We start from the raw sequence: 26,216 nt of genomic DNA, 5'->3' as shown, positions 1-26,216 counted from the left end.
TCGTTCAACTTACTGCTAAATCATGAGCTTAACTTCATGAATTATTGCAGCCACCAGGTGTCGCCAAAAAAAAAAAAAATTGCCACTCCACTTCAATTTAAAGACACTATTTCATATGGTTAATATTAAATAGGTTATTGTTTTTCATTCCTACCATTGTTCTGTTTAACTAATTTCACATGTAACCACACCAAAAACATTAGCAAGATACTGATATCTATAAAAACTGCTCATTTTCTGCCATAGAAACCAGGCCAAAACCAAGTCTTTGTCATCTGTTTTATCAACAGCAGCCACTCTCTCTCTTACCTGCACCAACACACCACTCATGGCACTTAGCCACTGATGCGTTCATGGCAACACCAAAAGTCGGACAACTCCAACACCACACAAAGTGTACACGCCAGGTCGTTACACAACTCCTCAATCAGATGTGTGCTTATTCTACTGTCATTTATTATGAATATTAATGTGTGGATTAGGGTTGTCTCGATACCAATATTCTGGCACCAAAATGTATTTCGATACTTTTCTAAATAAAGGTGACCACAAAAATGGCATTATTGGCTTTATTTTAACAAAAAATCTTAGGGTACATTAAACATATGTTTCTTATTGCAATTTAGTCCTTAAATAAAATAGTGAACATACTAGACAACTTGTCTTTTAGTAGTAAGTAAACAAACAAAGACTCCTAATTAGTCTGCTGACGTATGCAGTAACATATTGTGCCATTTATCATTCTATTATTTTGTCAACATTATGGGGGACAAACTATAAAAATTGATTATTTATCTACTTGTTAATTTACTGTTAAAATCTGCTTATTTTCTGCTTTGACATGTTCTATCTACACTTCTCTTAAAATGTAATAATCACTTATTATTCTATTTTTTGATACTTTACATTAGTTTTGGATGATATTACAAATTTAAGTATCGTTCCGATACCAAGTAGTTACAGGATCATACATTGGTCATAATTTAAGTTCTCATGTGTCCAGGGACGTATTTCCTGAGTTTATGAATATAATATGAATTAAAAAAAGAAAAAATATTTTGTGACGATAAAAAATATCGATGTAATCGTGGTAGTATCGACTAGATACGCTATTGTACTTGGTATCATTACAGTGGATGTCAGGTGTAGATCCACCCATGGCGTTTGTTTACATTGTAACGCCAGTGAGCTGTTGTATCCTCCCACGGTGTGTAGTGAAGCATGTTTAGATATTCCTCGTCCTGCAGTGATAATGTTACTTGTAAGAAACGTACTTTATTCGTCGCCATGGAGGCCAGGATTAGTGCTTTAGACTGCGGATGGATGTTAGCTGCTAGCTAGCTAGCCATGTTTTAAAGCACCTCTTCCTGAGGGCGTTTCAGTGTTATAACGTCACCTTTATCTTTAGTTTTTAGACCAAAATGCATCCATTGTCCCTTTTCTGTCTACACACTGTGTCTGCTTGTAGGTACTCTGTGTGTGTGCGTTGCCGAACAACCGGTACTTTTCAAACAGAGTATAGTACCGTTTTTGATTCATTAGTACCGCGATACGATACTAGTACCGGTATTCCGTACAACCCTAATGTACAGTGTGTTTAAAGAAAATACGTGTTCTGAAAGTTTAAAAATGAGTTGACAAAATATCTTCCGAGAGTGAGAGCTGTGCTACTTTTCCTTTCACTATGAGGACACATCCTGGACTTTCCACTTCTGAAATGTGTGTGCGTGTTAATCCAAGCAGCTGCAGTCGGGGCAACGCAAACACAAAGTACTGAGTCACACGGCCTAGCAACGAGGACTCAAAGGAGTCCGCAGGTGCGTCCTTGTCTTTGGAAGACTTTGTTGGACTCCTCAAGTCCAGCAAGGAGCTCCCTAACCAGGGAGGATGTTCCCCACTCCTGGGAGGTCTCCTTCAGACAGGAAGTAACATCATGAAGGATTTATCGGCGCTGAGTCGGGGGTGTGGTCGCGTGGTCGAGACGAGCGCACGCAGCGACCATGGCCGCCTGGACGTCTGCTTCACGCCGCGGGTACGCCACACAAAATGCTACTTTACAATTTAGTGGTAGGCCAAAGAATCACTTCATTAAATATTCCAACACAGTCTTACTGTTCAAACTGTGTGTAATGCTACAGTGGCTAAAACATTAAATATAGTTGTTAAATAAAATCTCTGCCTTGTTTTTAATGAATACTTATGCCTACTACGCTACTGTATTTTAGTCTTGGTCGTTATGGTGGTACTTAATGAATACTTAGGTCTACTACACTACTGTATTTTAATGTTGGTCATTATGGTGGTTCTTAATGAATACTTATGTCCACTACACTACTGTATTTTAATGTTGGTCATTATGGTGGTACTTAATGAATACTTAGGTCTACTACGCTGCTGTATTTTAATGTTGGTCATTATGGTGGTACTTAATGAATACTTAGGACTACTACGCTACTGTATTTTAATGTTGGTCAATATGGAGGTTCTTAATGAATACTTAGGTCTACTACACTACTGTATTTTAATGTTGGTCATTATGGAGGTTCTTAATGAATACTTAGGTCTACTACACTATTGTATTTTAATGTTGGTCATGATGGTGGTACTTAATGAATACTTAGGTCTACTACACTACTGTATTTTAATGTTGGTCATGATGGTGGTACTTAAAGAATACTTAGGTCTACTACACTACTGTATTTTAATGTTGGTCATTATGGTGGTACTTAATGAATACTTAGGCCTACTATGCTATTGTATTTTAATCTTGGTCATTATGGTGGTACTTAATGAATACTTAGGTCTACTACACTACTGTATTTTAATGTTGGTCGTTATGGAGGTTCTTAATGAATACTTAGGTCTACTACACTACTGTATTTTAATGTTGGTCATTATGGTGGTACTTAATGAATACTTAGGTCTACTACACTACTGTATTTTAATGTTGGTCATTATGGTGGTACTTAATGAATACTTAGGTCTACTACACTACTGTATTTTAATGTTGGTCATTATGGTGGTACTTAATGAATACTTAGGTCTACTACACTACTGTATTTTAATGTTGGTCATTATGGTGGTACTTAATGAATATTTAGGACTACTACGCTACTGTATTTTAATGTTGGTCATTATGGTGGTACTTAATGAATATTTAGGACTACTACGCTATTGTATTTTAATGTTGGTCATTATGGTGGTACTTAATGAATATTTAGGACTACTACGCTACTGTATTTTAATGTTGGTCATTATGGTGGTACTTAATGAATACTTAGGTCTACTACACTACTGTATTTTAATGTTGGTCATGATGGTGGTACTTAATGAATACTTAGGTCTATTACACTACTGTATTTTAATGTTGGTCATGATGGTGGTACTTAAAGAATACTTAGGCCTACTATGCTACTGTATTTTAATGTTGGTCATTATGGTGGTACTTAATGAATACTTAGGTCTACTACACTACTGTATTTTAATGTTGGTCATTATGGTGGTACTTAATGAATACTTAGGTCTACTATCAATCAATCAATCGATCAATGTTTATTTATAGAGCCCTAAATCACAAGTGTCTCAAAGGGCTGCACAAGCCACAACGACATCCTCGGTAGAGAGCCCACATAAGGGCAAGGAAAAACTCACCCCAGTGGGACATCGATTTGAATCTTGGTCATTATGGTTGAACTTGGAGAGTTAAGTGTTTTCTGAGGTGGTACTTGGTGAAAAAAGTTTGAGAACTCTATAAAAACATGAATTGGCAGAGTCGTGTATGAAGAGAGTTTGGCCACTTATAAAACAGGCGCCATGTTTGCTACCAACGACGTGTGCGGCTGTGCCCCGATGCATGCAATTGCTGTCATTTTGACGTTAAGTTTTCCTGACGAAATAAACCAAAAATAAAAGTCTATATGTAGTTCTGAACATACTCCAGCTCATAAACTTACAGCAAAACATGCTTTTATTTGGTGAAAGTATCATTTTGCAGCCGTATTTGACGCACTCTGCAGTGTTTCGTGACCGGCAGGCACTCCAACACGCACCCGACGCCGCAATAAACATTAAAAAAAAATACACAGAATGACCAGAAAATAACTTATTAGCCTCATTTTGCCAAAATCTTCATTAGCGTTGGACCAACAATCACGGAGAAATTATGACTTTTGTGTGAAGTGTGTCAACTGTGGTGTGTCCGTCCAATGTATTTGTAATCAATCCAATCCAATCCACGTCATCTATATAGCACATTTCAAGTTTCACAAAGTGCTGCACAGTAGTTAAGACATACATACAAGGAGAATCAATAATATAAAACATTTAACTATAAAATAATAAATACATAAAATACATTAAAGACAATTTAAATGAAATTTAATGCTGGTTTAAAAGTCAAAGAGTAACAATATGTTATAAGACGTGATTTAAAACTCATCAAAGGGGGAGCATCCGAATAGCAAGAGGGATATTGCTCCAAAGTTTTGAAGCCACGGCAGAAAATGCACGATCCCCTCTGGATTTTAAACGGGTTTTTGGGACGAAACTGATCAGTATCACTGTATGTGTCACTCATTATGCATTATTACAACTCATCTTTCTTTTGTCTAACATGCAAAGTGAACAAGTGTACTTTTGTACTTGTTTCCCCATATTTCTGCACAATAACTCAGATATGGTAACACTGGCGAGCAGGAGAGAATATGGAGTGATTTTTAGACCAGAACATATTTTTGCTTTATTCTTTATTGACGTGTTTCTTGCCACTTTATGTTGTATATTTTCTTACATCAGAGAATTGATTTCAAAATCCTCCTGCTCACATATAAATCACTACATGGTCTAGGGCCGAAGTATATCACCGAATGATATGCTCCCACTATATAAGCCCTCTAGATCACTAAGATCTTCTGAGACCAATCTGTTAGCGGTTCCCAGAGTAAACTCAAATTAAGGGAGAGCATCATTCAGTCACTATGCAACAAATAGCTGGAATAAACTTCCTGAAGATGTCAAGACATTCCCCAACTCTGACTACTTTTAAAACTAAACTGAAAACTTTTATGTTCACCTTAGCTTTCAGCTAAATCTTTTAATCTTTTAACTTTTAACGTCCGCACAGTTTATTTTTATTGTCTGCATTTTAATTTTGCTTTTATTTTCTTTCATTTCACTTTGTTGTCTGTGAAGCACTTTGAGTCTGCCCTGTGTATGAAAAGCGCTATACAAATAAAGTTGCCTTGCCTTGCCTTGCCTACATGAGACTACCAGTTAATTTTATTATCTATTATTACACACAAAAAAGTAGTTTATTTTACTCTGTTAATGTTTACTCAGTCTATTTGTATTTGTTTGACTTTCTCTTCTGCTCTCTAATTGGATGGTAGAACCTCCAGGTTCTGTAACAGCTTCTTCCCTCAGGCCGTAAGACTCTTGAACGCATCATAATTAAATTATCCCCTCAACTCCCCCGAAAATGGATTAACTCGCTGGAATAAAAAAGACAATATAACATACATCCATAAACGTGGACGCATGTGAAAAAGTGCAATATATTTATCTGTACAGTAATCTATTTATATATATTTATTTATTTTATATACACTACCGTTCAATAGTTTGGGGTCACATTGAAATGTCCTTATTTTTGAAGGAAAAGCACTGTACTTTTAATGAAGATAACTTTAAACTAGTTTTAACTTTAAAGAAATACACTCTATACATTGCTAATGTGGTAAATGACTATTCTAGCTGCAAATGACTGGTTTTTGGTGCAATATCTACATAGGTGTATAGAGGCCCATTTCCGGCAACTATCACTCCAGTGTTCTAATGGTACAATGTGTTTGCTCATTGGCTCAGAAGGCTAATTGATGATTAGAAAACCCTTGTGCAATCATGTTCACACATCTGAAAACAGTTTACCTCGTTACAGAAGCTACAAAACTGACCTTCCTTTGAGCAGATTGAGTTTCTGGAGCATCACATTTGTGGGGTCAATTAAACGCTCAAAATGGCCAGAAAAAGAGAACTTTCATCTGAAACTCGACAGTCTATTCTTGTTCTTAGAAATGAAGGCTATTCCACAAAATTGTTTGGGTGACCCCAAACTTTTGAACGGTACTGTATATATTTATATATTATTTATATATATTTATTTATTTATATATGCACCTTATTGCTTTTTTTATCCTGCACTACCATGAGCTTATGTAACGAAATTTCGTTCTTATCTGTGCTGTAAAGTTCAAATTTGAATGACAATAAAAAGGAAGTCTAAGTCTAAGTCTAAGTCTAGCGGCTCTACCTTGTGGGGAAGTTGGTGAATTACAGTTGTAAAAAATGAGTCTAAATTGAAAGTCAGCCATGTTGAGATCGAAAGTAACTTTATAAAAAACTAGATGAGGCAATTCCTGAAGGAATCGCGTGTGAATGCTCCAATGCTGAAGTTGAACTGAAATGCTGACTGAATGTAGTATGTAGGTGTGAGTTTGAATGTCCAGGATGAGTGGAATGTGTAATTCTGTTGATGTTGGAATGGTTTGAATACGTAGAAAAATGTGGGAATTGTGCAACTTGGAAAAATGTCCCATTCATTTCAATGAGAACTTCCTGGAAATTTGGGAATTTTGGGAAAAGCGGGATTTTTTAAAAACAATTAGGAGCATGAATGTCCTGAATGAGCTGAATTGGTTTGGTGCTGGAATTATTTAAATCGGTCAAGAAATGTTGAAGTAGTAACAGTTTTGTAATTGAAAAATGGTATTATGGAATTTCGGAAAAAATGAGCATTTTTGAAGTTCTTGAACCAACTTGTTTTTTTGTTCTGACTAAGAGGAATGTTTTGACAGTGGAACAGTTTGAATCGGTTGAAAAATGTGGGAATTGTGGAAGTTTGAAAACTGGATAATTCATTTTGAATGAGAAAAATGTCCCTAAAAACTGGGGATTCTAGGAAATCTGGGAATTTAGTTTTAGGATTATTAAAGTAGAGCACATAATTCCTGAACAGGATGAATATTTTAAAGTTGGAACGGTTTGAATCGGATGAAAAATGTGGGAGTTGTGGAACTTTGAAAAATATCTCATTCTTTTCAATGGGAATTTCATGGAAATTTGGGATTTTCTGGAAAAGTGGGATTTTTTTTGAAAATGCAAAAACATTTGAATGTTCTGAATAAGTTTAAATAGTTGGCGTTGGAATTTTTCAAATCGGTCGGGAAATGTTGATGTAGTAACATTTTAAATTGAGAAATGGTGTTACGGAATTCCTGGAATTTAGGGAAAACCGGGAATTTTTCCAGTTCAAAAAACAACCTTTTTGTCCTGATTAAGAGGAATGTTTGGACGGTGGAACATTTGAAGTGGGTTGAAAAATATGGAAGGAGTAGTCGACAGAAAAAAGGGTGAAAAAAGGGTTTGAAAAAACGGGAATTCCTGGAATTCTTTTTAACTTGGAAAAATGGTAGTTTGAATGTGCAGGATGAGTGGAATATGTTGAAGGTGGAATGGTTTCAATCGGTGGAAAAATGTGGAAATGTGGAAGTTTGAAAAATGGCTAATTCATTTTGAATGGGAAAAATGTCCCTAAAAACTGGGAATTCTAGGAAATCTGGTAATTTAGTTTTAGGATTATTAAAGTAGAGCACATAATTTCTGAACAGGATGAATATTTCAAAGTTGAAACGGTTTGAATCGGATGAAAAATGTGGGAGTTGTGGAACTTTGAAAAATATCCCATTCTTTTCAACGGGAATTTCATGGAAATTTGGGAATTTCTGGAAAAGTGGGATTTTTTTTGAAAATGCTAAAACATTTGAATGTTCTGAATAAGTTTAAATAGTTGGCGTTGGAATTTTTCAAATCGGTCGAGAAATGTTGATGTAGTAACATTTTAAATTGAGAAATGGTGTTACGGAATTCCTGGAATTTAGGGAAAACCGGGAATTTTTCCAGTTCAAAGAACAACTTTTTTGTCCTGATTAAGAGGAATGTTTGGACGGTGGAACATTTGAAGTGGGTTGAAAAATATGGAAGGAGTAGTCGACTGAAAAAAGGGTTTGAAAAAAAAGGGAATTCCTGGAATTCTTTTTAACTTGGAAAAATGGTAGTTTGAATGTGCAGGATGAGTGGAATATATTGAAGGTGGGATGGTTTCAATCGGTGGAAAAATGTGGAAATGTGGAAGTTTGAAAAATGGCTAATTAATTTTGAATGGGAAACATGTCCCTAAAAACTGGGAATTCTAGGAAATCTGGTAATTTAGTTTTAGGATTATTAAAGTAGAGCACATAATTCCTGAACAGGATGAATATTTTAAAGTTGGAACGGTTTGAATCGGATGAAAAATGTGGGAGTTGTGGAACTTTGAAAAATATCTCATTCTTTTCAATGGGAATTTCATGGAAATTTGGGAATTTCTGGAAAAGTGGGATTTTTTTTGAAAATGCAAAAACATTAGAATTTTCTGAATAAGTTTAAATAGTTGGCGTTGGAATTTTTCAAATCGGTCGGGAAATGTTGATGTAGTAACATTTTAAATTGAGAAATGGTGTTACGGAATTCCTGGAATTTAGGGAAAACCGGGAATTTTTCCAGTTCAAAGAACAACTTTTTTGTCCTGATTAAGAGGAATGTTTGGACGGTGGAACATTTGAAGTGGGTTGAAAAATATGGAAGGAGTAGTCGACTGAAAAAAGGGTTTGAAAAAAAAGGGAATTCCTGGAATTCTTTTTAACTTGGAAAAATGGTAGTTTGAATGTGCAGGATGAGTGGAATATGTTGAAGGTGGAATGGTTTCAATCGGTGGAAAAATGTGGAAATTGGTGGAAGTTTGAAAAATGGCTAATTCATTTTGAATGGGAAAAATGTCGCGGAAAACCTGGAATTCTGGGAAATCTGGGAATTTTTGGGGAGTTGTCAAGGGAAAGCCCGCGATTCCCGAATAGGCTGAACAGTTTGAAGTTGGAACGGTTTGGATCGGATGGAAAATGTGGAAGGTAGAGCGCGCCAAAATCTGGAGAATAAGAAGAAGAAGAATAAATAGATGAATGTTGGTGTGGAAAACCATGTGTGTGAATGTTTGGAGCATTCACACAATAAAAGTGTGAGCTGACATTTTCAGGACACACCAATTAGAAATAGTTAATAACAATTTATTGTTTAAAATGACGATCGTTCGTGTTCAAAGACAAAGGTGCTAAAAATTAAGACTATTTTTGTTTTTTGTTTTTAGAAAAAAGGTCACTTGCAATTTGATAATGATTACGTTGTAATCTTTCAAGAAAAAAAAAACATGAGCAACTTTTTTTGGGGGAAAAAAGTATCAACCTTCCATGAGAATACACTAATCCTTTGTTGTTAATTGGTTTCGGGCCGCACCGCGGTAAATACATCTTCACTAAGTAGATTGTAAGTGGATCATTTTTAAAGTTAGAGCATAAAAACTGTTCTAAATAAGTATTTTTTAACATGATTTAGAGCAGTGTAGACATGAAGTAACATCTTTACTCTCTTAATCCAACATAGTCATGCTGCCTGAGGCTGAGCCAATCAGTGAGCAGTGTGCTCTGATTGGTTTGCTCTCATGTAGTGGCCAATACTACTGTAGTACTGAAATATTTTTACTTCATTTACCCAGGGGTTTCCAAGCCACGGCCCGCTGCATTTAGTTATATGACCCAATGCAAACAACCCTCCATAGTCATGGTGCAAAAAAATAAATAAATGAAACCAACACACGCAAAAGAATCACTTGATTACATATTCAAACACAGTGTTACTGTTCAAACTGTGTGTACTGTTACAGTGGCCGAAAAATATTGAATACACTTGTTAAATAAAACCTCTGCCTTGTTTTTAGTTAATACTTAGGCCTACTACGCTACTGTACTTTAACGCTGGTCATCAGGGCCGGCCCGTGGCATAGGCCGTATAGGCAAATGCTAAGGGCGCCGTCCATCAGGGGGCGCCAAGCCAGTGCCACAAATGTTGGAGAAAAAAATAAAAAAAAGTTGGTACTATTATTTCTAAATACAAAAAATAATCCCACGTTAATTAAAATGCAAAGTAAAGCCTATTTAATAGAAATATTATTTGTTATAACATTACGCACCCCCCAACCCCCCCCCCCCCCCCATCCCCCGCATGGTGCGCCCCCTCCCTTCCCGTATCATGACTCTTACCACATCAAAAAATCAACACAAGATGTCAAAACGGCCAAAACGGTCAGGTGCCCAGGGAAGAAAAAAGAGAAAAGAAGAGGAGAAACGAGAAAAAGACAGAGGTAGCAGGTAGGTAACGTTAGCCTACATTAAATTATTTGTCTGTTACAGAATGTGATAGTAACCTGGCTTTTTAGCATTAAGCTAATGTTACATGATTCGGCAATTGCTAATCAATAAATAGCTAGTTCTGTTTTAACGTCGGGTTAATATTGTGGAGGGGGCTAAATTGTTCTGGAAAATAATAATGTAACGTTAGGTAATTACAGTACTCCCACCTTACATTCCTCAGGGACATTTGTATTAGATCTTTTAAGCAGGTGTTTTTTGTTTACATTGTTATTGCCTTCTGGTTAGCTAATGTTTGCCCTGCAGGTAATAGTCACTTTTCCACCCCTTTATATATTAGGTATAGTTGTAAGCCTGGTTGTTAAAGTGCACATCATTAATGTTAATTAAGCAATATCACATGAGAGGGAATGCTGTTTTTTAATTTGAGCACTGCTGTGATTCGGTTGAAGATAATCATAACATAACATTCTCAATTAATATGTTAATTTGCTTTCTTTAAGTAAAAAAAAAAAGGTCAAAGACAAAGCTATTCGGTTTCTTGTGAGTATATACACTTCACTGCCGATGTGGAGGGTCGCCACCTAAAATCTTGCCTAGGGCGCCAGATTGGTTAGGGCCAGGCCTGCTGGTCATTATAGTGGTACTTGGAAAGTTCTTTCAGAGGTGGTCCTTGGTGAAATAAGTTTGAGAACCACTGCTCTATGCAGCATTTTTTTTTATCAGACAAGAAGAGAAAAGCTTTTTTTTTGGTGATCTTAGGTTATAGTTATGATTTATTTGTTACATTAAGGAACAGCATGTGGTTACATTGACAATGTTCAACACATCTGAAAAGGAGTAAGAAGCAAAGTTTATATCTAATTTGACCCCTTCTTTCATTTTCATTTATTTATTTATTTCAGGCAATGACATAAAGAAGTACTAGTTGACAAAACATAATAATATAAATTAATATAGTGCATTATTGTCCAGTTTTGCCTGAAAGGGAGTGGGAAGAAGATAACTTATTTAATCCCACCCCCAGTTCTCCATTCAGTGATTATTCACATGAGTTTCACTCTTACTTTGTTCAAGGATTATAATACAGATGTTGTATCATAGTGGCATTACCACAGGTAACAATAATTATTAAACTGTAACAATAATTTGTATCAACAATGTAGGAATAATGAATATACCAACAATGGTAATAGACAACATAGCAATAATGGTAAGGAAATATTGAGCACATGTTAACACTTTGAGACAGAGTATAGCAGCAGGTCAAATTAAAGACCCTCATCTCTATATTTGAACCAGACCCCATGTTTGTATAATAGTTTAAATCGATTAATAGTTTGGCATTGCTTGTGTTTGTTCCATAGTTTTACTCCGCATACAGACACACAAAAACGTTTACGAGTGGTTTGAGCTCTCGGCAATAAGAAATATTCAATAATACACCTCAAAGAGTAATAGAATAATAAATAATGAGAAAGAGTGAAATAATATTGATAATTAAGTCATTCTAAAGGTTGTTTAAAGGCCTACTGAAATGAAATTGTTTTATTTAAACGGGGATAGCAGATCCATTCTATGTGTCATACTTGATCATTTCGCGATATTGCCATATTTTTGCTGAAAGGATTTAGTAGAGAACATCGACGATAAAGTTCGCAACTTTTGGTCGCTGATAAAAAAAGCCTTGCCTGTACCGGAAGTAGCGTGACGTCACAGGTTGAAAGGCTCCTCACATTTCCCCATTGTTTACACTAGCAGCGAGAGCGATTCGGACCGAGAAAGCAACGATTACCCCATTAATTTGAGGGAGGATGAAAGATTTGTGGATGAGGAACATGAGAGTGAAGGACTAGAGTGCAGTGCAAGACGTATCTTTTTTCGCTCTGACCGTAACTTAGGTACAAGCTGGTTCATTGGATTGCACACTCTCTCCTTTTTCTATTGTGGATCACGGATTTGTATTTTAAACCACCTCGGATACTATATCCTCTTGAAAATGAGAGTCGAGAACGCGAAATGGACATTCACAGTGACTTTTATCTCCACGACAATACATCGGCGAAGCTCTTTAGCTACGGAGCTAACGTGATAGCATCGTGCTTAAATGCAGATAGAAACAAAAGAAATAAACCCCTGACTGGAAGGATAGACAGAAGATCAACAATACTATTAAACCGTGGACCTGTAAATACACGGTTAATGCTTTCCAGCTTGGCGAAGCTTAACAATGCTGTTGCTAACGACGCCATTGAAGCTAACTTAGCAACGGGACCTCACAGAGCTATGATAAAAACATTAGCGCTCCACCTACGCCAGCCAGCCCTCATCTGCTCATCAACACCCGTGCTCACCTGCGTTCTAGTGATCGACGGAGCCACGAAGGACTTCACCCGATCATCCGTGCGGTCGGCGGCTAGCGTCGGATAGCGCATCTGCTATCCAAGTCAAAGTCCTCCTGGTTGTGTTGCTGCAGCCAGCCGCTAATACACCGATCCCACCTACAACTTTCTTCTTTGCAGTCTTCATTGTTCATTAAACAAATTGCAAAAGATTCACCAACACAGATGTCCAGAATACTGTGGAATTTTGAGATGAAAACAGAGCTTTTTTGTATTGGATTCAATGGTGTCCGAATACTTCCGTTTAACTATACGCATACGTCATCATACATAGACGTTTTCAACCGGGAGTTTAGCGGGAAATTTAAAATTGCACTTTATAAGTTAACCCGGCCGTATTGGCATGTGTTGCAATGTTAAGATTTCATCATTGATATATAAACTATCAGACTGTGTGGTCGGTAGTAGTGGGTTTCAGTAGGCCTTTAATTTAATTCCTACAACAACAATAAAGTTATGAAGGTGTAACAATAGGATTACTACTGCTGCAGGATTACTACATCTGGAAGTCCCAGGATGCTTTGCTGCGTCTGACCGCCAGCGGCAGTTTTCTAAGGAGCGAGGAGTCAAGCATCCCAAAGACCTACAGCACTCGCAGGGGGGCCCTTGTCCTCTACTCCCGGGTAAAAGTCATCACACTTCGCCTTCACTCGGACTACTCTAAAGCTCTGTGCGCAGGACTTGGTGACGCTGGCGAGCCCGCCTGGGCCGCTGCCGGCTCACAGGAAGAGGGGGAACGCTCAGGAAGTGGACCGACGCGCGGCGACGCTGGGAGAGCGGACCGCGGACATTTTGGGTCAGGTGACGGAGCGGTCAGTGTGTGGTAGCACATTGGTAGGTACACCTGCATGGTCTAATGACGTCTTTAATGGCTTTTATTTATTTTATTTTTTTTTTTTTTACTTTACAAAAAATGGCTTTTAAATGACAGTGATGTGTTGAAGCGTGATGTTTTTTTTCTCTTTCTGTCTGGTGGAATTGTTGCAAATTTGGTGCAAATACCTCATGAAATGTCCCACACACGCAACGCCATATTTGTTTACAAAAAAACAAAAACGTATGTTTTTGTTGTCATTATCGGAGCTATTTTTTTATGCTATTGGATTTGTGCTTCCCTTCTAGTCGACGACTGCCCGACTTGCCCCGCCCATCTTACCTCCACTTGGCCGCCATTGTCACCCTCACATTAAACTTCAGCACAGTCCAGAGTTCCTGAGTGACACGGACCCTCAGGGAGTCCCTGCCCATCTGGACCAGGAGAATCCACCTGAAGGTAAATCAGCAAAAAATAAATCACTTTCACAAAGCTTCAAAATAAGAGTTCCTCTGCAGGTCAGAATCAGAAGGAGAACAACAGGAGGGTCCGTCTGGATGTGCTCCTTCAGATACCCAGGGTTACTAGTAGTCCGCCATCATGGACCATGGGCCATGTGACAGTGACTCCTGAAGAGAGTCCTGAATCCTGCCAGAGGAATCATCTCCATAGCCCTGAAGGTCCAGGAGAACACCGGCAAACTTCCCCCATTGAAGACCGTAAGATAGATGAGCGTGCGCTTCAGTAATGCGGCAAAAACTTTGCCTTGATGATATGATATGATATATGATGATATATGATATGATATATATATACAGTATATTTATGATATACGATATGATATATAAATATATATATTATATATGAAATTATATATGACATATATGACCCCCCGCGACCCCAAAAAAGGGACAAGCGGTAGAAAATGTTCGGATGGATGGATATGATATATGACTTGATTTATGATATATGCCATAAAATGCTATTTATTATATAGTATGACATCCTATGGTACGCTATAATATGCTACGACATGCTTTAATATTTTACGATGTTATGCAGCTGAGATCGGCTCCAGCAGCCCCCGCAACCCCAAAAGGGACAAACGGTAGAAAATGGATGGATGGATAGATGATGTGCTTATAGAAAATAAGATGGATGATATGCTACAAAATGCTATGATGTGTTATTATATGCTACGACATGCTTTGATAGGCTAAACCATGCTATAATATGCTATTATATAATGTGACACGCTACAATATTCTACGACACGCTATCATACACTAAAATATGCTACACCATGCTATAATATGCTATTTTGATGCGAAATGCTGTGATATGATATTATATCATACAGCATGCAGTTGTATGCTACGACATGCTACAAAATACTATAATATACTTTGATATGCTATGGCATGCTTCCATATGCTATGCTACGAAATGCTATGATATGATACGGTATGTTATGATATGCTACGGCATGCTATGATACGCTACAGAATATTGTAATATACTTTAATATACTACGGCATGCTTTGATATGTAATAATATGCTACAAAATGCTATGATATGCTACGGAATGCTATTATGTTCTATATTATATGCTACGGCATGCTATGATATGCTACGATATGCTAAGATTTGCTACGGCATACTATATATAATATGCCATTATATTATACGATACTCTATAATATGCTACAAAATGCTTTGATATGCTATCATATGATACGACATGCTATGATATGCTGCAAAATACCATGATACGCTACAAAATGCTATTATGTGCTATCATATAATACGACATGCTATAATATGTTACGACATGCTATGATATGCTACAGCATGCTATAATACGCTACTATATGATACAATATACTATAATATGCTACGGCATGCTAAGATATGCTATGACATGCTATATAATATGCTACGATATACTATAATATGCTACGACATGCTAAGATATGCTATCATATGCTACGGCATGCCATAAAATGCTACTATATGATACGATATACAATATTATGCAACATGCGATAATATGCTACGACATGCTCATATGCTACGAAATGCTAAAATATGCTACAGCATGCTATACTATGCTACTATATGATACAATATACTATAATATGCTAAGGCATGCTATAATATGCTACGACATGCTAAGATATGCTATGACATGCTATATAATATGCTACGATATACTATAATATGCTACGACATGCTATCATATGCTACGGCATGCTATAATATGCTACTATATAATGCAATATACCATAATATGCTACGGCATGCTGTAATGTGCTACTAAATGATACAATATACTATAATATGCTACTATATGATACAATTAGGGATGTCCGATAATGGCTTTCTGCCGATATCCCGATATTGTCCAAATCTTAATTACGGATACCGATATCAACCGATTAGACACATTAGTATGCCTAATTTGGACAACCAGGTATGGTGAAGATAAGGTCCTTTTTTTTTTAAATAATAAAAAAAAAAAAAGATAAATAAATTTAAATGATAAATGATAAATGGGTTATACTTGTATAGCGCTTTTCTACCTTCAAGGTACTCAAAGCGCTTTGACAGTATTTCCACATTCACCCATTCACACACACATTCACACACTGATGGAGGGAGCTGCCATGCAAGGCGCTACCAGCACCCATCAGGAGCAAGGGTGAAGTGTCTTGCCCAAGGACACAACGGTCGTGACTAGGATGGTAGAAGGTGGGGATTGAACCCCAGTAACCAGCAACCCTCCGATTGCTGGCACGGCCACTCTATCAACTTCGCAACATTTCTTGAATAAAAAAGAAAGTAAAACAATATAAAAACAGTTACATAGAAACTAGTAATTAATGAAAATGAGTCAAATTAACTGTTAAAGGTTAGTACTATTAGGGGAGCAGCAGCACGCACAATCATGTGTGCTTACGGACTGTATCCCTTGCAGACTGTATTGATATATATTGATATATAATGTAGGAACCAGAATATAAATAACAGAAATAAACAACCCTTTTGTGTGAATGAGTGTAAATGGGGGAGGGAGGTTTTTTGTGTTGGTGCACTAATTGTAAGTGTATCTTGTGTTTATGTTGATTTAAAAAAAAAAAAAACTAAAAAAAAACATACCGATAATTTTCGATATCACATTTTAAAGCATTTATCGGCCGATAATATCGGCAGGCCGATATTATCGGACATCTCTAGATACAATATACCATAATATGCTATGGCATGCTATAATATGCTATATACTATATGATACAATATACTATAATATGCTACAACATGCTAAGCTATGCTATGACATGCTATAAAATATGCTACGATATATTATAATATGTTACGACATGCTAAGATATGCTATCATATGCTACGGAATGCCATATTATGCTAATATATTATACGATATACCATATTATGCAACAACATGCTATCATATGCTATTACATACTACGACATGCTAAGATATGCAATGACACGCCATATAATATGCTACGATATACCGTAATTTTCGGACTATAAGTCGCTCCGGAGTATAAGTCGCATAGGCCGAAAATGCATAATAAAGAAGGAAAAAACATATATAAGTCGCACTGGAGTATAAGTCGCATTTTTGGGGGAAATGTATTTGATAAAACCCAACACACATTTGAAAGGCAATTTAAAATAAATAAAGAATAGTGAACAACAGGCTGAATAAGTGTACGTTATATGAGGCATAAATAACCAACTGAGAACGTGCCTGGTATGTTAACGTAACATATTATGGTAAGAGTCATTCAAATAACTATAACATATAGAACATGCTATACGTCAGGGGTCACCAACGCGGTGCCCGCGGGCACCAGGTAGCCCGTAAGGACCAGATGAGTAGCCCGCTGGCCTGTTCTAAAAATAGCTCAAATAGCAGCACTTACCAGTGAGCTGCCTCTATTTTTTAAATTGTATTTATTCACTAGCAAGCTGGTCTCGCTTTGCCCGACATTTTTAATTCTAAGAGAGACAAAACTCAAATAGAATTTGAAAATCCAAGAAAATATTTTAAAGACTTGGTCTTCACTTGTTTAAATAAATTTATTAATTATTTTACTTTGCTTCTTAAAACTTTCAGAAAGACAATTTTAGAGAAAAAATACAACCTTAAAAATGATTTTAGGGTTTTTAAACACATACCTTTTTACCTTTTAAATTCCTTCCTCTTCTTTCCTGACAATTTAAATCAATGTTCAAGTAATTTTTTTTTATTTTTTATTGTAAAGAATGATAAATAAAAAATGTAATTTAATTCTTCATTTTAGCTTCTGTTTTGTCGACGAAGAATATTTGTGAAATATTTCTTCAAACTAATTATGATTAAAATTCAAAAAAATTATTCTGGCAAATCTAGAAAATCTGTAGAATCAAATTTAAATCTTATTTCAAAGTCTTTTGAATTTATTTTAAAATTTTTGTTCTGGAAAATCTAGAAGAAATAAGGATTTGTCTTTGTTAGAAATATAGCTTGGTCCAATTTGTTATATATTCTAACAAAGTGTAGATTGGATTCTAACCTATTTAAAACATGTCATCAAAATTCTAAAATTAATCTTAATCAGGAAAAATGACTAATGATGTTCCATAAATTCTTTTTTTTAAGTTTTTCTCTTCTTTTTTTCGGTTGAATTTTGAATTTTAGAGAGTCGAAATTGAAGATAAACTATGTTTCAAAATTGAATAGTCATTTTTTTCGTGTTTTCTCCTCTTTTAAACCGTTCAATTAAGTGTAAATATCATTAATTATTAATAATAACATAGAGTTAAAGGTACATTGAGAAAATTGGGCTATTTCTGGCAATTTATTCAAGTGTGTATCAAACTGGTAGCCCTTCGCATTAATCAGTACCCAAGAAGTAGCTCTTGGTTTCAAAAAGGTTGGTGACCCCTGCTATACGTTTACCAAACAATCTGTCACTCCTAATCGCTAAATCCCATGAAATCTTATACGTCTAGTCTCTTACGTGAATGAGCTAAATAATATTATTTGATATTTTACGGTAATGTGTTAATCATTTCACACATAAGTCGCTCCAGAGTATAAGTCGCACCCCCGGCCAAACTATGACAAAAACTGCGACTTATAGTCCGAAAAATACGGTACTATAACATGCCACGACATGCTATAATATGTTATGATGTCCACCCCACAGGCCCAGTTCTTCTTCCTCCTCTGAGACCTCCTGGCCCTTCTCTGTCCTGCTGCCTGCGTCCACTCACTGGAAGTCAACTTTTCACCTCTGTTGTTGTTATTCTGATCGCGCAAGAGCCCTGTTGATTTTCAACAAGATAGTTTTAAGTTCACAGCAAACACTTTCAGATTGTCTTGATACCGCTCAACCTCTGGCAAGTTTTACACATTGGTCTTCTTAAAACCGTCTGGCGTTATCAATTTTTTTTTTGCCAAAGCCAGAAGCCTATTGATTTTAAATGACACCTGACGCAAGGAGTCCCTGGCATCCGGGATCTCAATGTGTACGAGCGCCCGTGACATGTAGAGGATCATCGCTATGTGTTCTAGCAAGAACTCTATTGATTTTAATGATGCCAGAGACTAAACGAGCCATGGTAGCGCCAGCCACATTGGTGGGAACACGTTTTCTCTTCACTTCTCTTAAAAAATTCTGATATTACTATTGTATCTTTTTGTTCTGCATCAGAGCAAGACTCCTATTGATTTTAAATAGTACTCAATATCGCATGCCTCTGGTAGATGAGGTCAAACGTATCCTTGATACCACGCAACTTGTCTTCTCAGTTCGAAAAAAATCACCCAGTCTTCCAAAAACGTGGGAGCGAGAACCCTGTTGATTTTAAACAAGACAGACACTTTTTGCCAATTTACAACCAATCTCTTAGCAAGACCCTATTGATGTTAAGCAAGACAAAATGGCTGTGCTGGGTGAGGTCAAAAGTCGTATCACGCGCAAACATTCAACCACTCTTCAATAAGCTACGTCAGAGCAGGAACCCTATTGATTTTAAACATCCAGCTCAAAGGTCCCGTTGGTGAGTAAAGACACATTAAAGGTCCTAACAGCGCACCTGATTGACTTTTCAGGCTTCGTCCATGCGTGAAGTCCACAGTCATGGTCTGCCTCCCGTAGAGGATCGCAAAGGCGGGACCAGGACGGGCGGCAGGACTCGGACCCAGCGAGAGGTCCCGGCGTATGATGGCCAAGAACGTCCAAACTTCCGCGGGCGCCCCTTGCTGCTTCCTCTGCTCCTTCCTGTTCAAAGAGGCAGTAAGAGATCACATGACGTCTTTGTTGGGCTCCATGAAGGGACCGATTTACACTTATATATGTATATATATATATGTGTGTATATATATATGTATATGTATATATATATATGTGTGTATATATATATGTATATGTCTATATATATATATATATATATATATATATATATATATATATATATATATATATATATATATATATATATATATATATATATATATATATATATATATATAGACATATACATATTTATATACACACACACACATATATATGTACATATACACATTTATATATACACACACACACACACACACACACACATATATATGTATATATATATATATCCCGGGCGCGGCCACCGCTGCTGCCCACTGCTCCCCTCACCTCCCAGGGGGTGATCAAGGGTGATGGGTCAAATGCAGAGAATAATTTCGCCACATCTAGTGTGTGTTTGACAATCATTGGTACTTACTTACTATATACACACATACAGTATATACACACACACACACACACACGCACGCACACACACACACACACACACACATACATACATACATTCATCCATTATACATACATGTATAATGAAATATTCAAACACAGTGTTACTGTTCAAACTGTGTGTAATGTTACAGTAGCCATACATATCAATTATGCTGGTACTTGGTGAAAAACGTTTTTCGAACCACAAAGTACAGGTATCTGTATCGACGATACCAGCCTGAATTTTACTTGGTATGGTATCGGAAAGAATATCAGTGGTATCGCACATCAAGCCCGAATTAGTATCAGCATAGTTTCTCTAAATATTTTTCTTGCTGTTTTTGTTCATGTTTACACATTCAGAGAATAACTTTAGGGCAAAAAAAATTGTAATGAGTAGTAGACAGTGTTTGTTTACTTGGTTGAATTATTGTGTACTATTTTCTGTGTTTTGCTCAAACATTTGTTTGTAGTAAAATCGAATCAGGAAGTAGTTTAAGTAGTGTTGATATTGTTCAAAACTGTCAATAGCACTCACCATAAATACATTGAAAATGCACACTAAATATATGTGATCGGTTTGGTATCAGCCGGTCTCACTCGCGGTATCTTTGAAGTGGTCTTCTGTCTCACAGCGCAGGTGAGCTGTAGTGGGAAACAGTCCACGCTGCTTGGAGGACAACAGGTTCAGCGGAAGAAACCTTGGGAGGTTCTGTTGGACCCTTTGGACGGTACCGCTCAGCATGTTCAAACCCAAACGTACTCGCATCAAGTGTCATTGTTTTGCTGTCCCCCAACAAGAGCGCCCCCCGCCGCCACTGGGAGTACTGCGCTGCATCGAAGGACATAAAGGTCCCGGCAGGCAGAGCTCTCTGGCCTTCTTCCAGACCCGACCGGCTGACCTGCAGACTTCCTGCGGCGCGGTGCGAGGATTGCTGCCGCTGGAGCTCAGAGGTGAGGATGACGCAACACCTCCCTTCACCAGGACAGTCATAACGCGCTTGTCAGATTTGCAGAACGGCCGAGCCGTCCGTAGCGTCCTTCTCGGTCCTGACGGGGAAATTATTCAACTTTCCTTGTTTGATCATTACCGGGAGCGGCCACCGGGCGGCGCCAACGCAGAAGAGCGAGGTGAGCTTGTTGAGGTTGGCCAATCTTTGGTTTGGGAAGCAAAACGGGTCATTTTTCTTGGGTCACCAGTAGGGTTGCACATATATAGTGCCACAATACTAATGAATCATATTCGGTACTATACCGCCTCTAAAAAGTACCGGTCCTCCCCCCCCGATCAGCCTCGCCTTTTTTTAAGGGGCATGTTCGGCAGCGCACACACACGGTGTACTTACAAGCAGATACAGAGTGTAGACAGAAAAAGGAGAATGGACGCATTTTGGTCTAAAAACTAAAGATAAAGTTGAAGTTATAACACTGAAACGCCCTCAGGAAGAGGTGCTTTAAGACATGGCTAGCTAGCTAGCAGCTAACATCTATCCGCAGTCTGCAGTGTTTTAGCAACTTCTAAATCACTAATCCTCGTCTCCATGGCGACAAATAAAGTATGTTTCTTACATGTCTCATTATCACTGGAGGAAGAGGAATAGCTAACATGCTTCACTACACACCGTAGCTAACCGGCGTCACAATGTAAACAAATTCCATGGGTGGATCTACACCTGACATCCACTGTAATGATACTAAGTACAGGAGCGTATCTAGTCGATACTACTATGATTACATCGATACTTTTTAACGTCACAAAATCTTTTTTCCTTTTTTTAAAATTCATATTATATTTATAAACTCAGGAAATGCGTCCCTGGACACATGAGGACTTTGAATATGACCAATGTATGATCCTTTAACTACTTGGTATCGGATGGATACCTAAATGTGTGGTATCATCCAAAATTAATGTAAAGTATCAAACAACAAAAGAATAGGTGATTATTACATTTGAACAGAAGTGTAGATAGAACATTTTAAAACAGAAAATAAGCAGATGTTATCAGTAAATGAACAAGTAGATTAATAATACATTTTTACAGTTTGTCTCTAATAATGTTGACAAAATAATAGATAAATGACACAATATGTTACTGCACTAATTAGGAGTCTTTGTTTGTTTACTTACTACTAAAAGATAAGTTGTCTAGTATGTTCACCATTTTATTTAAGGACTAAATTGCAATAAGAAACATATGTTTGATGTACCCTAAGATTTTTTGTTAAAATAAAGCCAATAATGAAATTTTTTGTGGTACCCTTTATTTAGAAAAGTATCGAAAAGTATCAAAATACATTTTGGCACAGGTACCGGTACCAAAATATTGGTATCGGGACAACCCTAGTCACCAGTTGTCTACTGAAATATTATTTTATTGATGATCACAATTGAGTTGACAGATGTAAAACAAAAGTGTGTGTCCTTTACAGTCCTGCAAGTGTTGTCTGCAGATGGTGAGACGTTGCCTTGCGTCGTCATGCTGCGGCACGAGCACACACACACTGGTATGTGCACACACACATGCCTTGGTACCGAATTATTTATTTTTTTCTAGGCACCGACCAAAATTTGTCGGCATTACAAAGCACTGTTTTACGTCAAATTAAACAGGACTATATTTCGATACCTTTGTTGCACACAACGTCACATCCAGTTGCAAACCCAAGAACTTGACGGACCAACAGGCACATTCGTGGCAGACCGCCTCTGGGTAATGTTGTAATTTTACATGCCTGATAGAAAGCGCTCAAAACCAAATGCACTCGCTCGATGCTAATTTACATTGGATATGCCATAGACTTGCTACCAATTAGCATTAGCGATTTTACATGGCGATTTCAACACTTCTAAATTTGGTAATACAATCTACAACTAAGATGCACGTTACAGTCAAACGGTGTATAATTACTACAATATTTACACTATTAATCAGGGCTGGGGGATATGGCTGAAAACTATCACAATATTAATGTTTCATAACGGTCAATATCGATAATTATTGGTATTTTTTATGACCTACTGAACATAAGAACCCGAAAAAAATAGATGAAATGCTAACATTTTTATTTCGAATGTAGTCTTACTCTGATTAAAATGCCCTCAGCTATTAGGGCAGAAAGGAAAGGAAATGTAAACACAAGCATGAAAAACAATCAACGCAAACAAAATTGTAAAATCACATTGAACATTTAACAATAAGCTCTTAAAATGAAGGTGCAAAAATAAGGAATATGTAAAAAATGCTTAATAAAGTATAAGAAATTAGTGAAAATTGTGAAAATGTAAACACAGGGAAACCTGAGAAGAAGTATTTTCTGCAGGTTTAGTGCCAAGTTACGGTTGTGCTCTAAAGTGTAAGCACGACTAAGGTGGTGTGGTATTACCGATCTTGGTGGGAAGTGGTGCTTTGCATAAATTATAGACCAGTGTTCCTTAACCATAGAGCACCCTTTAAATGGCCGCCAAAAAAATATACATTTCTCAGTTGTGGTCCGCAGCAGTACTCAGTTGTAATACACTTTTCAACAATTTGTGGCAGAAATGACAATATCCAACAGACAGAAGAAGTCTGGAGATAAATTCATAGAGACGTTTCTTAAGCGCAAACATTATGACTAAAGTTGTGAAGCTGTATTTTCATTTGCACTTTAATTTTATTTATAATTTAATTAAGAAACATTTTACATGGATGGATGGATTATTTATATTATTTAATTAATTAATGTATATATTTCAGCACTATAATTATTGAATCCATCAATTGAAATCATATTTATATTTAAATTATTAGTTATTAAATTTATTTTGAATTGATTATTTAAATTTAATTTATATTTATTTTTAAATATTTCAGCACTATAATTATTGAATACAATTACAATCAAAAGTAAGGTAACTCAATGTATTATTTTGTATGCATGCATGTTCGAAAGAAACTCAAACACAAACGTATACAGTTTAGTGTTAATATTTTGAGTGGGCCCCAGGCTTCTCTGTAGTGGAAAAATTGGGCCCCGACGTCAAAAAGGTTAAGAAACCCGGTTATACTCTGCGGTCCCTTTGTAAAAATCCCCAAAACTGCCACACTGTCCAGGTGACTTTTCCTCCTTTATCCACACCTTCATTTTTACTTCCTCTTCTCACTCCATGCAAAGAATCAACCGCCAGACAAAAAGATGGCGCAACCAACCTTGATATTTGATACTGTTACCTGATTGGCTGTTAGCGTCTTCCTCCCACTGATCAGTGATCACTTCCTGCTTGCTCGGTTACCAGAGAGCGAGTGCCTTTGTACATGTGATGCAACCAACCTTGCATCGCAACTTCCGGTTTCTTCTGACGAAGAAAAAAAAAAAATTAAAACGTTTTATCGAAGGCATTTTTATTGATATCGAATACGTGTCTATCGCGACATATATTAACATCGTTTAATCACACGGCCCTGGAAAAAACACTCCATAGGCAAGACTGGCACATTCTATTTAATGGCAAAGACTACAAAATGAATGCATACTTGCAGTGATATCTTTGAAAACAACATATAATTGTTGTAGTTATTATTATCAGCTTGCTGTTAATTGTGAAATAAATTACATTTTATTATTAAACAATTATGACTTTTTGCCACATGCACACACGATATGACAGCTGTCGTGCGAAATTCTGCATACCTGAAATATTTTGTGTCTTCTGCCGCAGGAGCGCACATGGGGGCGGAGCTCTGTGCCTTGTTCAGACAGAGGCAGCATTTCCGTGTTGTTAGTGATGTCAATGATACAAAATGTGGATTGTTACGATCATGCTTTGATTGTCAAAAATGTTGTTGGTGTACAGTGTTTCCCATAAACTGCCCAGATACCTGTGGCGGTGGGGGCGTGGCTATGGGCGTGGTCACCATGACATCATCGAGTAATTTGTATAATTTACTACAATGATTTGATTTTCTCTAAAAAGGCTCAAAAAATGTATACTTACTAATTAATAATAACAGTTTTGTTTTAAACGTCCATCCATCCATCCATCCATCCATTTTACAATATAATTACAACACTTTATGTACATATTTATATACAGATTTCAACAATAAGTTATTCACTGAAATATATTTATTAATTGTGGGTCTTACAAAAAATATATCTTATAAAATATAAAAGCTAAAATGTCTCAAAGCTCTGCCCCTTTAATTAGTGCATATTAAATAATTTAACTTTAGCCTACTACTACAACCATATTATTTACCAGCAACATAAAGTGAAACAGAGGCAGAGGTGTCCTGCCACAGTCAGTAACAAATAAACAGAAAACAGTAGTGGTGGTAGAGAGACACAGAGCTTCATCAAACACCTGATCCACTGAACAAAGAGCTCCAAAAATCTTGAAGTTTAGACTGCCATCAGTTTTACTCCCTACACTTAACCATGTGTTTCCTCTGCTTGCAGACTTTGCACCCTTTGTTATATACACATGTTGTGTTTCTAATATAAATACATTTAATAAAGTCAAATACAAATAAGGCAACAAGAGAAGTATCCTACACTTCTCTTTTGTAAAGTAAATCTGAACAGCCGATATGGGCATCTACATCAACTATATGATTTGCCTGAGAAGCTGGAGAGGACAAAAATTTTAAAAAATTATTTAAATTTTTTTTAATTTGTTAAAAAAAAAATTTAATTTTATTTTTTTATTTGTGGCGGACGTAATTCTTTCGTGGCGGGCCGCCACAAATAAATGAATGTGTGGGCAACCCTGGTGTAACATGTGACATTCCTACCCGAATCAATGCTTTTGATCATCCGTACATGACGTGTTTTACTGTATTTTTCGGACTATAAGTCGCAGTTTTTTTCATAGTTTGGCCGGGGGTGCGACTTATACTCAGGAGCGACTTATGTGTGACATTATTA

General features: G+C 36.8%; 1 protein-coding gene across 1 annotated transcript in view; it reads left to right on the top strand.

The window, feature by feature from the left end:
* The first annotated feature begins 1,933 nt into the window (after positions 1–1,933).
* LOC133659229 (uncharacterized) overlaps positions 1,934–26,216 on the top strand; it is a 35,893-nt gene continuing 11,610 nt past the window's right edge. The window contains exons 1-11 of the mRNA XM_062061963.1: positions 1,934–2,032; positions 13,186–13,317; positions 13,373–13,528; positions 13,817–13,967; positions 14,027–14,227; positions 18,729–18,817; positions 19,637–19,820; positions 20,942–21,037; positions 21,108–21,260; positions 21,315–21,437; positions 22,740–22,814. Coding sequence (XP_061917947.1) covers positions 1,934–2,032; positions 13,186–13,317; positions 13,373–13,528; positions 13,817–13,967; positions 14,027–14,227; positions 18,729–18,817; positions 19,637–19,820; positions 20,942–21,037; positions 21,108–21,260; positions 21,315–21,437; positions 22,740–22,814 — 1,459 coding nt within the window. The remainder of the gene's footprint in view (positions 2,033–13,185; positions 13,318–13,372; positions 13,529–13,816; positions 13,968–14,026; positions 14,228–18,728; positions 18,818–19,636; positions 19,821–20,941; positions 21,038–21,107; positions 21,261–21,314; positions 21,438–22,739; positions 22,815–26,216) is intronic.

Source organism: Entelurus aequoreus, linkage group LG10, assembly GCF_033978785.1.
Source record: "Entelurus aequoreus isolate RoL-2023_Sb linkage group LG10, RoL_Eaeq_v1.1, whole genome shotgun sequence".
Lineage (NCBI taxonomy): Eukaryota > Metazoa > Chordata > Actinopteri > Syngnathiformes > Syngnathidae > Entelurus > Entelurus aequoreus.
The sequence above is the reverse complement of the archived record's forward strand: the minus strand, read 5'-3'. Positions and strand labels throughout refer to the sequence as shown.